The sequence below is a fragment of the Taeniopygia guttata genome, chromosome 2, assembly GCF_048771995.1.
Source record: "Taeniopygia guttata chromosome 2, bTaeGut7.mat, whole genome shotgun sequence".
Classification (NCBI taxonomy): Eukaryota; Metazoa; Chordata; class Aves; order Passeriformes; family Estrildidae; genus Taeniopygia; species Taeniopygia guttata.
The window spans coordinates 16,513,910-16,527,843 of record NC_133026.1 but is presented as its reverse complement, the minus strand read 5'-3'; the positions used below and the strand labels follow the sequence as shown (position 1 = coordinate 16,527,843).

Below are 13,934 nucleotides of genomic sequence, written 5' to 3'. Positions count from 1 at the left end.
TTTTCATGAAGTTGCAAGAAATGTTTACTTTAAGTCTAGAAGTAAATGCATCTTATATACATATGTCATATTTTATTCTGCTCTGTGTATTTCAGATTTAATTCATTTGACAACCACCTGTTTGGGATTAATAATATGGAAGCAGAACACATGGATCCTCAACAGAATATACTGATAGATTGCACATACAGAGCCCTGGAGAATGCAAGAGCGAGTTAGCTGAGTAGAGTAGCTTGTACTCTAAGGTATTGTAAATGCAGGCGAACCCAATGGGAATAAATGATGACGTCTGACTCAATTCGGAAGGCTGAATGATTTCTTTATTATAACTATGCTAAAATACATTAATATACTATATGAAAAGGAAGATACTAAAACTACATACTACTTTCTCTAACTCTAACACAACTCGTGACCCTCTCCTGAGAGTCCAGTCACAGGTGGGTTGGATTGGCCATGAGGTTGAAACAATCCTCACCAGAATCCAATCAAGGACTCACTCCAGGTAAACAATTCTCCAAACACATTCCACACAGGAAAAACAAGGAGCAGAAATAGAAATTTTTTCTCTTTCATTTCTCTCTGTGCAGCTCTATGAAAAATCCTAAGAGTGAGTGAAATGTGCTTGCCACACTAAGGTATGTTAAACAACAGCTAAAGCCATCTCCAATGTCCAGCTCACTTGCCCGGGAAGATTTGTGAGCAGGTGTTTCAGCTGCATGGCCAGGAGTCGCGGTCTGCCTTCCGCGCTCCGTGTTCTCCGTGTGTTGTTCGCGTGGCCCCTTCACTGTCCCCGGGACCGCTCTGGACGCTCTCCCGGGCCCCGGAGATGGAGTGCTAGTCAGCACCCTCTGCCAGTGGCTCTGATTTGTGCTGACTGCACTTGAAGTCTTACGGAGATGAGTCAAGGGCTCCTGAGGTAGTAGATGCCGCCACAAAAGTATCTCAGTGGAATTAGGGGTGCTCCTCTTTAGAAAGCAACATGGCCAATATCCCAGCTGAAGTGCCTCTAGACCACTGCATGCAGCATGGGGAACAGACAGAAGGAGCTGGAAGCCACCTGCTGTTATAAAGCAGTGATCTAGTTGCCATTACTACAACTTGGTGGGACAAATCCCATTACTAGAGTGCAGTTATTGTTTTGAACAAAACAGCCTGGCTGGGACACTTCAGCTTGGGCTAAATACCGGCATTGAAATGTTAAGTAGTCAATTGCTCCTGGGAATCACCTACAACCCCGCCTACACTAGGACCTGGATGCAAAATAATCCAGTGGAATCATGGGAGGGGGTTTTGGGGATGAAAACCACCCCTAAATGGAAAAGATGGGCACAGTGGAGGGGGCTGGATGGGTGTGCTCATTAGGGAAAAGGGAACCCCATCTCTAGTCTGTGTTTAACCTGTCACCATAACCTGCAGAGGACCAGATTGGACTGGGGTGTGGGAAGCAGGAGCAAAAGGACACTTCTTCCTGGTGCTGCCAGGAGGGAAAAGACGGGAGGACGGTCTGCTGGGACTCCGGATGCGGACTGTACACCTCTTCACACCTCTTCGCCTCCAGCTGCTGGCGTGCCCTGGGACCCCTGCGGAGCTGACTTTTAATAAAGAGCTGACTATTAATAAAGGCATAGACCCTGTTCATTTCAGTTATCAGTGGCTACAGGTTGATCAGAAGGGAGAGAAGAGGAAGGAGGGATGAAGGGGTTGCACTTAACATCAAGAGGTGGAGTGAATGTGAAGAGCTCTCTCTGAAGAACAGCCATGAGCAGGTTGAAAGTCTGTGGGTAAATAAGAGACTAAGGCAACAAAAGGAACCTTGTGGCTGGTGTCTACTACAGGCCACCTGACAAAGGGAAGCCTTCTTGCTCCAGCTACAGGGGGCATTGTGCTCGCAGGCTCTTTTCCTGCTGTGGGACTTCAACCGCCCTGACATCTGATGGCAAAGTAGTATGCTGAGCTGTAGGCAACCCACGAGACTCCCAGAACTGCAGATAACTTATTGAGGCAGGTAATAGACAGCCCTTCCAGAAGGGATGCATTACCAGACCTGTTAGTCACCAACACAAACGAGCTAACTGCAGACATCAAGACTGAAAGCAATCTGGGCTGCAGTGATCATGCATGCTGGAGTTGGCAGTCCTGGGGAATGTTGGTCAGGCAAAGAGTAAAATCAGGACTATGAACTTTAGGAAGGCAAGCTTCCAGCTCAAGAAGTTAGTCAGTAGAACCCCATGGGAAACGGCCGTCAGGGACAAGGGAGCAGAACAGAGCTGGCAGATCCTTAAGGATTCCCATCATAATTGCAAGAGCTAGTGATCCCTAGGTGCAAGAAATCAGGCATGGAAGGCAAGAGACTAGCATGGTTGAATTTTGACTAGGACATGCTAGTCAAATTAAAGGGCAAAAAGCAATTCAGACAGTGCAAGCAGTGCCAGCTATCCTGGGAAGAGTGTAGACACACAGTCTGGCTGTGCAGGGATGGGTTTAGGAATGTCAAAGCACAGCTGGAGCTGAACCAGGCAGAGGATGCAAAGAATAACAAGAAGGGCTTCTACAGGCATGTTAGCCAGAGAAGGAAGGTGACAGAAAGTGTACCTGCCTTGTTTAACAGAGGCCAGCAAATGGTCACAAAAGACAAGGAGAAGGTTGAGGTACTCAACTACCTTTTTGCCTGCCTTGAATGGCAACCTCTCTTCTCACACCTCTTGAGTGGGTGGACTGCAAGATGGGGCTTTGGGAGCAAAGTCCCTTCCACTGTAAGATAAGAGATTCATGACCACTTGAGGAACCTGAGCATACATGTATCTATGGGACTTGATGAGATGCATCCCAGAGCTCTGAAGAAATTGGTTAATGTAAGTTGCCAAGCCACTTTCTATGCTGTTCAAAAGGTTATGGCAGTCAAGTGAAGTTACAGGTGACTGGAAAAAGGGAAACACTGAACCCATCTTCAAAAAGGGTAGAAAGGAGAATCCTGGGAACTACTGACTTCTGTGCTTGTGAAGATCATGGAACAGATCCTCCTAAGCTATGTTAAGGTATGTTGAGGACAACCAGGACAAGTTCTGCCTGAACAACCTTCTGTGATGGAATGACAGTGTCAGAGCATATGGGAAGGGCTATTGTTTTCTCTGTCCTTCTCCAAGGCCTTTGACATGGTCCCCCAAACATCTTTTTCCCTAAATTAGAGAGATATGGATTTGATGGGTAGACTGCTAGGTGGATGGTGAACTAATGGTTAATTGGTTGCATCTGAGAGGTAGTGGTCAGTGCCTCAGTGTCCCAACGAGTATTGGTAACAGGGGGTATCCCTCAGGGGTCCATACTAGGACCAGTGCTATTTAATATCTTCCTCAATGACACAGACAAAGGGATTGAACAAGTCTGCAGATGACACTGAGCTGAGTGGTGCAGGTGACATGCCTGAGGGTCAGGATTGCCATTCAGAGGGACCTGGACAACCGCAAGAAATGGAACCTCACGAAGTTCAACAAGGCCAAGTGCAAAGTCCTGCACATGGGTTGGGGCAACCCCTGGTATCAAAACAGGCTGGGAGATTAAGAGAATGAGAGCAGCCCTGCTGAGAACAACTTCAGGGTACTCTGCTGGACGGGAGGCTGGACATGACCCAGAAATATGTGCTTGAAGCCCAGAAAGCCAATTCTACCAGGTCTGTATCAAAATAGTCATAGCCACCAGGTTAATGGAGTTGATTCTGCCCCTCTACTCCACCTGGAACACTGCATCCAGCTCTGGGGTCCCGAGTATTAGAAGAACATGGACTTTGCTGGCATGAGTCTGGAAGAGGCTACAAAGATGATCAGAGGGCCGGAGTACCTCTCCTGTGAAGACAGACAGAGACAGATGGGGTTGTTCAGCCCGGAGAAGAGATGGCTCTGGACAAAAGGGGACCTGGAATAGTGACAGGGACAAACATTTTAGTGGGGCCTTTCATATAAGACCAGCAGTAATGAGTGAACTAAAAGACAGTTGACTTAATACAAGGAATTTTTTTACAATGAGGGTTGTAAGACATTGAAGGAGGTTGCCCAGAAAACTGGAAACATTCATGGTCAGATTGGAGTGGACTCTGAGCAACCTGATCATGTTGAAGATGCCCCTGCTTATTGCAGAAGGGTTGGACTAGATGACCTTTAAAATGTTGTTTGACATTGGCCAAATGCCAGGCACCCACAAAAGCTGTTTGCTCAGCTTCTCTTGCTCTCAGCTAGGCAGAGAAGAGGAAAAAAAATAACAAAGGGCTCACAAGTTGAGATGAGGACTGGAAGAAAGCACTCTAAGGGCAAAGCAGGTTAAAATTTAAAGGTATAAAGTGAATTTATTATTAACATAGTGAGAAGAGGACAATTAGACGTAAAGTAAGTCTTTAAAACACTTTTTTCCCCCAGCCGTCTTCCCCACTGACAGTGCAGGGAGATAGGACGTGGGGGTTTTGGTCAGTTCATCACCCCAGATCTTTTTCTGTTCAGTCAGGGAGAGGAGTCTTTCTTCTGCTATGCCATAGGGTCCCTCCCACAGGGGACAGTTCTCTGTGAACTTCTCCAGTGTGGCTCCAATTTCAGGAGCAGCAGTCCTGCCTAAACTGCTGCAATGTAAGTCCTTCCCACTGGTCTTTCCAAATCTGCTGTGGTGTGGGTCACTTCTCCACAGTGTGTCCTCTAAGGACAGGCTGCTCTAGTTTGGAAGCAAGGGTCCGCTTTCTAGATCTCAGGAAGCAGGGGCACTCTCTCTTCATTTGGGTCTCCCACTCGATCACACCTTTTTTCAGTATCCACCCACTCCAGTGTTAGTACTTCTGCCATGGGCTGTGAGTGGATCTCTGCATCCTCCTTAGACCTCATGGGCTGCAGGGGGACAGCCTGTTTCACCATGGTCCTCACCACAGCCTGCAGAAGAATTTCGGCTCCACCACTTGGAGCAACTCCTCCCCTTTTCCACTGACCTGGGTGCTGCCACATTGTCTCCCCTCACCTGTCCTCAGCTCCTCTTCTCTGACTAGAAAAAAAGCTGTTGCCTGTAGGTACCACTGCTAACAAGTTCCACCAATTAAAAAATTCCTGCAGGATCCCGCAATGCCGAGAAGGTCATTTTGTCTAGGTTCCTTGCCAGGAGTCGCTCACCATACTTTTGCACCAGCCACACAGCCCTGCTGCCACTGATGGGCAATGGTGTCTGCTGCAGTGCTGGTGCTGTTTAATGCCTCTCTTCACAGGCAGCACCGGGAAGGGGAAGCTGAGGCAGCTGCCCCTGCCCTTCTGTCTTTGGCACGGCTCGCTAGGGGTGGCCAGGCAGGCAAGGCTTGCTGTGGGCCATGCTGCAGTGCATTGCCTCATGCTGCCAGGATGGCCTTGGTGGCGGCGCCTTGCCACCCCAGAAAAAAGCTGCACACGCTGTTTTGATTTTCTTCTTAAGTATGTCATCACAGAGGCATTATCAACCTCTCCAATTGGGCTAGCAGCATGTCCATCTTCAGAGCCATCAGAGATTGGCTCTGTCAGACATGGTGGAAGCTTCTAGCAGCTTCTCACAGAAGCCACTTCTGTGGCCCTCCCCTGCTACCAAAAAACTAGGCCATGCCAAATCAACATAAATGTCCCTTCCAACTCAAGCTGTTCTATGACTCTATGAATGAGAAGGATCTTGCCCTGTTTACTCATGAAACTGGCCAAATATCCACAGGGAACAGAGGCAGTCCCTGGCTTTGCCACACTTGCTCAGACTCTCGAAGAAACCCACCACAGCAGCAGATTTGGACTAAATGATTTAATAAGTTCTACACCATTTTTTCCAGAATTACAAATACTGGTTACCATTGCTTATTTTATTTCCAATGGGTCTATCATGATATTGGCAACAAATTATGAATTGATTTTCACCTACTGCATTATTCCCATTGGTTTGAAGATCATCTCATATATTACTAGTTACTACTCAGTGAAAGCTCCTCTGCTCTATCAATGCATCCCAGGATGCACTGACGAACACAATGGAATTTATGAATTTACAGTTTTAGGACTGATCTGCATAAACTTGTGGTTATTTTTCACTTTGTCCCGAATCAGGTTGCAATTGTCTCTAATGAATCCCTGCCCTCTCATACCATGGAACAACATCTCCCAAGGTGGTAACTCAAGAGGTCCACGCAAGTTCAATAAACTTTGCAAATTGCAGCCAACAGAAGCACACACAAACTTCTTAATGGTTGCAGATGTTCAACCTTAGCTAGAAAATGGGACGCCAAGAAAAGGCTTTCAACAGAAAACAGGAGTCAGCTTGGGGTGAGTCTTCCCCAAGGTTTTCTTGCGCTGCATTAGGAACCTAAGCACATTTTGTCTCCTGAAGGCTTACAAATTATTACAGTCTGAGACAGTTCTGACCTCTTGTAATTTTGCTGTATTTGAGCCTCTTGGTTAAAACTGTCTTCCAGCTCAGTGCTGGGATGAGTTACAGCATCAAGGCAAACAAAGAGGAAATACAGTCCAATGGGAGGTACTCTAGGACTGCGTCCTGCAAACATGTAACATAGTCCATTCACCTGATGCAATGGCCAGTGTTTGTAATAATTTTAGTAAACATTCAGTAAAAAGGTCACACAAAAACAAGATAATTAGCAACATTAAGATGGTAGATGAACATACACAAAGGTAAAAAATGCAAATCCGTTCTGTGCAGTTTGTTGTTATTTTTCTTACCTGGCTTTTCTGAAGTCCTGAAGTTGATCAGATGTATTTATTCTTCTGCTTTTCATGTCTTATATTTCTTGACAGTCACTGCATTTGAGTGTCCACATAGTAAATATATAAAATCTTATATTTAAATAATTCATGGACAGTCTTTATCATTTCTAAACCTATGCTCTAACTTTTTAGACATGGTATTGTGAGGTGAACTGCCAAAGTTTCCAAAAAATGTTAAAAACACTGGAATAAAAACAAGACCATGAAGAGCCCCAAACAAAATAACAAGGAACATGATCTTGAAGAATGTCCTAAAGATGTAGGTGTTTGATGCAGCCAGGACAACTACGCCTAATATTGTAGAAACTGCACCCTGTAGAACTGGGTAACCTAGCAGGGACAGAGCTTCAATTGACCTTTTATTGGCTGATGACTCTCCACTCGTAACAAAGGCATAGGAAATATGAGCAGAAAAATCTACTGAAAACCCAATGCAAATGACCAGGTTGATCATGGATATGGAATCGAGGTTGACCTTCCAGAATGTCATGAAACCAGCAACGCCAACTATAACAGAGGCTATAGCAAAAGTCACCCACAAGCAGCACAACGGGTTGGGAATGAGCAGAAGGGAGACAACGAGCATGGCCCCAGCAGCAATGACAACGTTCTGAACAGTGTTCTGCACTATCACCAGGTACTGGTCATAGTAGATGAAGGCTGGGTGATACACCTTCAGTGAAATGCTGCACTGCTTGGCTGCCTCCCTTAACTGACTGAGAAGATACTTCTCGTCCACGGCTGATGTCACATTCACTGTCTGGATGAAGAAACGTGAAGCCTCTATTTCATCCTGAGTCTTGTTTATGTCCCACTCAAAACTGGGAAGAATTCTGAACAGTACACTTAAGTTATTTAAGAAGTCAGTCTTACTGTCTATATTTACCAAACCCCTTTTGGCAAGTCCTGTGTATACTCTCAGCCATGACTCCGAGTAGTTCTTATCTACATAGGAAATGTTCTCTAAATTCTGTGTGCAGCTCTCAATGGCAAGACGCACCGACTCATTCCAGTAATCTACACTCTCAGCAATGACAACCATCACCCTGGGTCCATATGTGGAGAAGTATTTGTCTTCATCATCATAGTATGGAATAATGTAGGAGGCATCATTTGCCAGATTTCGGAGATCGATGCCTTCCCTGATCTGAGTACACCCATAAATGCTGCCACCCAAATATGCTCCATACAGCAACACCATGAGCACCTTGATCCATTTATTTGTAATAAAAGGGCCGTAATACTTTTTAAGGAATGTGCTCATGGGATGCTCACCTTCTGGCTGAGATGGCTGCCCAGAACAGCTGCCAATACAGCAAGCATTGTACAAGCAGGAGTTCTCAGCCTGATCTTTACCTACATCCACACGCATACAAGTCAGCCAGTGCCGGTTCCCTTGCTCCCTTTTGTAATTTAATACCAGAACTGCCCCAAAGAAGGTCAGGGTATATACATAGCAGAAGACAAAAGCTGTGCCCGTATAGAGGCAAAAAGACCTCACGGACGGAAAAGCAGTCCAGGTGCCAATGAAGAAGGCCAAAACATCCGTCAGAGTGGTGATGGTCACAGAAAGCGCTGCCTCTGCGTAAGTCTCAGCCAGCAGAGATTTAACATTGGACTTCTCTTTTTTCATTAAACTTTGTTCCCAGGAAGCAATCATGATGAACATGTCATCAACGCCAACCCCTGCAAGAGGAGAGACTGTTAATGCTGCACTGCCAATGGCAGCTTCCACCAACACCCAACAAAACTACAACATTAGTCACATTTCATTCTGCCTAAAATCTGAAAAAAAAGGTTGGGCTACTAACACTGCTCCAGTGCTGATGCAAGTTACAAGAGGATCTGGAAAACAGATCCTTTGTGTGTGGCTGAATGTATTACCTTTTAGCATCTCCTGGTGACCTGATGGGCTGTTGATCCCTCAGGGACCCTGCTGAAGGACTGAGCACACCTACAGCATCTCTGACAAGTGTCTTGTAGCTGATGTCCACGTGTCCCCTGATGCAGATGACACAGATTTCAAAGCATCACGTATTCTGATGCTCAACTGTTCTTACTGGAAGCATCCCCCATTATCTCTGGAATCTCTTCCCCCCCCACTGCAGCAACTTAGACCAATTAATTTCTTGTTTTGCCTTCAGAAGTCAGGAAGAGCAGTTGCTATCACATGGGAGAAGAGTGATTCCAGTTTTCTGGTGGCTTGCTTTTTTTATGCTCTTTCCCTCCACTTCTCTCCAGTTTATCTTCCAGCACTTAGTCACGATTTATCATTCATTTTTGTTCACATTTATACCAATGTGCTCACAAATATTACCTGACAGGTCCATGGGAAAGCCTGCCAGGAAGACTAGATCCTGAGTTTGGGATTTTGCTAAGATGCCAGAGTGAGTGAGCTGAAGTTCAAAAACGAAGAGCAATGGGCTTCTCTCACCTCTGCTAACTTTCAAGATTATTATCTTACACTTTTCAGTATTTTGCCATGCCGTCAAGGGCTCTTCTAGTCACTAAAAATTAATCACACAAAGGAGAAAGCAAGGCTGCGCGAATAGCTGAGTGAGATTTAGCCAAGTACAGAAGAAGAGATGAAATCATTACCTGCTACCTGAACAGGCAATTGCCAGTGAACATGCAAAAAATCATTAAGCAGCACATCAAAAGTTATTACTGGATGGCAGCGAGCCAGGCTGCTTTGGAAAGCAAGCAGCCTTCAAAGCAAAGCCTCTGATGTACTGAGAATTAGTTTGCTTTAACGCAAGGAAGACAAAAGTCTGTGTGTTATTTCTGAAGATCTGAAGAGACTGGCTTAAGCCCTTTCCCAGGTATACAAAAGGACCTTTTTGATAGTAAGAGCCACTGCAATTGATGAGCAAACAAAAGTAAATAAAAATGCATTAGAATTATTCAGGAAACAAAGAAGCAATGCCTGCCCAAAGAAGCATTCGCATCGGATATCTTAGGATGATGCACAGCCTCTGTCAACCTGGGAGCTCCATGTGTTTTCCTCAACATGAGACCAAGCCAAAGAAAACATCAGAAGAATGTATGATATGGGAGACCAGTAAGGATTTTAAAAGCAGTAATTCATTTGCAGCAACATTATGTAATTGGAAACATGATCTAATTGCAGCAACACTATCAGTATTTGGAAAGTTCAGCACTGGCTGTTAAGCACTCTGTGAAGCAAGGATGCAATACCAACTTCCTTGGGATTTTGGGGGGAGCTGCTTGCACAAATGGTGCATCACTTCAGTTGTGCAGCCGACTGAGACTGATTTGTACACAGATGTTATACTGCAGAGGATTAATCATCCTGGCTACATTTCCAGGGACACTAGAACAATGCCAGAAGTGCTAACCTTACCACTCTCCCATTTACAATCTTCCTGCTGTAGCAGTGGATCTAGATGAGGCCTTGTCTTCTGGGGAAAGCTGCCCTCGCACCAGAACCCATCTCCAGTCCCACTGAGCTGAGCTGAGGGGCTTGCCTACCTGTAGCTGCTCTGAGGGGGCTGCACCTCTGGGTATCTCCTACACTCACTTCAGGAGAAAATGTTGTATTATCTGACATTCACATCATAAAAGACTGACACCATTAGGTTGTTTTGACTTCACTCTGGTCTTTGTATCTGATTACAACTCACTGTTTCTACTCACCCAGAATCAGGAATGGTGCATTTGCTACAGTGACCACAAATGGCACTCCACAGAAGAGCATCAATCCAAAGCTGCTTAATACAGCTAAGCCAGAAGAAAGCACTCCACAGCTTGCAAGCCAGGTATTATTTCTTATACAGCTCAGTCTGAAAATATTTCAAGGAATATCTTAGTTATGTGTAATATACTTCCCAGACAATACCCTGTCTGAAGAGAACACCTGATGAATGATGTTCTAAGAGATCCTAGGTGTCAGCAGTGGACAAGATTAATTTTTCTAGGAGGTGAGCATTCAAGTTGGTCATGTCTACACTGAAGACTTGTTCATGTATTTATCTGGTACTTACCATGAACCCCATCTAAGCAGTTAGGAAATATGCACAGACATATAGACAAGAATAGACAAGAAAAAGCAAAGAAATACCCTTTGCCTATCATTAAATGTCACTGGAAGCCTGCAGTTTCAAGAATGCCTTCACTCGGCAAGAGCAGAAATCAACTGAAGGAAGGTAAGAAGAGCAAAGATCACTGCTCATTGAGCCATAGCCTAGAGACATTTTACCTTAGGCAAGAGATGATTGAAAAGGTTATTGTCAGGAAATATGTTATGGAGAAGAGTGGGATCACACTCCTGGTATTTCCTTCAAACTCTTCTTGTCTGGACAGCGAGGTAAAATAAGTCACCTGTCGTTAAAACAAGAAGAAACGATAAAGCACTTTTCCTCTTCTTATTCTTTTTACAAACGCACAGGCAAGGCCAAATACCACATTGGCAGAAGAGCATTGCCCTGGCCCTCGCAACCTACTCTCCTTCTTCCGCCACTTTCCTTTTCCTTTTCCTTTTCCTTTTCCTTTTCCTTTTCCTTTCCTTTTCCCTTTCCTTTTCCCTTTCCCTTTCCCTTTCCCTTTCCCTTTCCCTTTCCTTCCCTTTCCCTTTCCGCGATGGGGCCGCCCGGACATTTCGGGCTCGGCGGCTCCGCACGGCCGCACCCGGCCCCTGCGTTACCTGAATGGAGCCGAGGCGCAAGTCCGCCACTTTGGACGAGATGCTCTGCAGGAAGCTCTCCAGCCACTGCCGGCTGTCCTGCGCCTCGGGGCCGTCCTCCCGCAGGTAGTACACCAGCTTCAGGGCCCGCGCCCTGAGCAGCCGCCCGCCGTCCGTCTCCACGCCGCCCAGCGCGGCCCCCAGGAACTCGCTGCCGTTGACGGGGAAGCGGAGGCTGCCCGGGGCGGGCGGTCCCGCATCGCCCCGCCGCGACAGCAGCGGGTTGGGGCTGGCACAGCCGCCGGCGGTGCGGGCGCAGAGCCGCTCGTACTCGGCGTCGTGCACGGCCGCGTTCAGCCGCAGCACGTCTGCCCACGCCGCCGGCTCCAGGACCGAGGTCCCGTTCGTCGCCACGGCGATGAGGGCGGCGTAGGCGCCCTCGGTGGGCAGCCGAGGGGCGGAGAAGCGCTCCGAGTCGTCGGTGGGGAAGTGCCGCCGCACGAAGTCGCGCTCGGCCTTGGCGGGCCCCCACGTCGGCGTGAACTGCTCCTCGATGTCATTCGCCTGCCGCTGCGGTAAGAAGACAAAGCCGGCGCCCAGCCCGCCGGACAGCAGCAGCGGCACCAGCACGAAGGGCCAGGGGCAGGCGGCCACGCCGCTCGCCAGCCCTTCGAAGAGCCGGCGCAGCGGCCGCTCCACGCAGTTGGTGTTGCGGCAGGAGCAGCGCTCCGCGGGGTCCCGCGGCCCCGCCATGGGCGAGGCGGGCACGGGGAGGAGAGGAGAGAAAGAGGGAGAGGAGTTCAGAGCAGTCCTCTGCCCGTCGGGGCCGTGGCAGTAACGCGGAGCTTTCAGAGGTGGGCGCGGCCGGGGCCCTCCCTCGCCGTGACTCATGGGCTCTCCGGGACGGGCGGGAGGGCACACCGGGCTCCCCTTCTGCGCTCCGCCGCAGCCTGCCCCGGCTCCCTGTGCTCCCGTTTCCTGGCCCCTCGTTTACCCTACCCCGCAAAAAGTGACTTTTTCTGTGTATAGCGAGCTGAACAAACTCAGTGGGGAATCAGATGATTGCTGGGTCTGTTACAAGCCGAAGGTACAGCAGGAGGAAAGAGCATCTGGAATCAAGACTGTGTCATGCACAGTTGTCTCGTGAAAACTCACATGTAGTGGACAGCAGGGAGTAAATTTGGGGCTAGTGCCTTGAACTTGGGGCTCTTGGGATCTAGTGCCTTGAACTCCCTGTGGTAAACAGGATTTAATGTGATCTTTGGGTATATGAACAGACAACAAGCCTAGGGAAGGGACTTCCACAATATCTAATAAAATCGATAAAGCAAATGTTACAATATTAAATACAGAACTCGTTTCCATGTTGTAAGAAGGAGAGAGCAGAATTAAAAGGTGAGTGGTGAGGTGCAGTGATCCTGAGCAGGAGACCATTGCCAATTGAGGAGACAAGAAGATCATGTGGTAGTGAGCCTGTGCTGTGCTATATGCCCAGCGTGGCCCTTGCACCAGTCTGTGCCTGCAGGATAGCCTCAGCCAGCCCATGGTACCAGAGGAGCCTGCAATGCATCTCCCAGTTGGTACCAGTGATCAGAAAAGCGAGACTTGAAACTTTTTTTCTCCAAATCTGCTGCAGCTGTTACTTCACCACTAAAGATCATTCTTCTGTCTGGCAGCAAAACACAGACATTGGTGATGTGCATCTTGCAGTGTTTGCTCTTTCAGTGTACATGTTTACAAAACGGGAGTGACAGCAGAAAAAATAAAAGACTCTGAAACAAGGGTTAGCGATTCCAGTTGGCAAGTCACAAGAATATCGGAGTGATATGCCAGAGCTTTATGCAGTAGCAGTGATAGAAAGGGTCTTTCCAAGTTCAAAACCCATCCTGCAGTCTGGTGTTCTCGAACTGGTAAGTGACTGTGCTTTGAGTGGCTTCTGGCTGAGAACATTAAGCTCAGTGCTAGTCAGGTGTCCAGATAATTAGCTAATACCTAACAGGCATGCACTTCTCCTTGCCTTTGAAAGAAGCAACTATCTTCTCTCCTCTCCTGCCAGTACGTGCAGAAAAGTTGTGGGTATTTCTTCTCTCCCATCTAGGGAAGACAAGCTTGACACCTGTGAGTATAAAAGAGCCAGCCAGGCTCTGAGCAAGGTTATATATCTCCTGCTGCACTCAGCACCTAGAGCAGGTTGGATCCTGGTGATTTTCCTTTTCAGTGCACAGGTGTTCTGGGACAGATATGTCAGCTCTGAATTTTTCTCTGAGAGACAGACACTTTGAAGCTATTTCCTGTAGCTCCTGACTTGTCAAAATCTAAGTAAGGAGCATTATCGAATTCTCAAGTGGCTTATTTCTGCCTTGCTTTTGCAATGCCAGAACAAAGGGACATTTCCTAATGCACCCAGGCTGCCATTGGAATGTGCTTTGCCAATTGTGTGAGACACACTGGACACTGGAATAATAAAAAAAGAATACTGTAATCAAGAAGACTTTTATTCCATTTCTTCCATCATAATGCAGTGTCAGGTATGA

The 13,934-nt window shown here is 47.2% G+C and overlaps 1 protein-coding gene across 1 annotated transcript; it reads right to left on the bottom strand.

Moving 5' to 3' along the window:
* Nucleotides 1–298: 298 nt before the first annotated feature.
* Nucleotides 299–12,306, bottom strand: LOC100225782 (patched domain-containing protein 3). Its single transcript, XM_002189772.7, has 4 exons — nucleotides 11,422–12,306; nucleotides 10,978–11,099; nucleotides 10,416–10,561; nucleotides 299–8,444 (listed from the first exon to the last, which is right to left on the bottom strand). The coding sequence occupies exons 1-4, from the start codon at nucleotides 12,289–12,291 to the stop codon at nucleotides 6,844–6,846; spliced, it is 2,739 nt and encodes a 912-aa protein (XP_002189808.5). The 5' UTR covers nucleotides 12,292–12,306; the 3' UTR covers nucleotides 299–6,843.
* Between the last annotated feature and the right edge of the window lie 1,628 nt (nucleotides 12,307–13,934).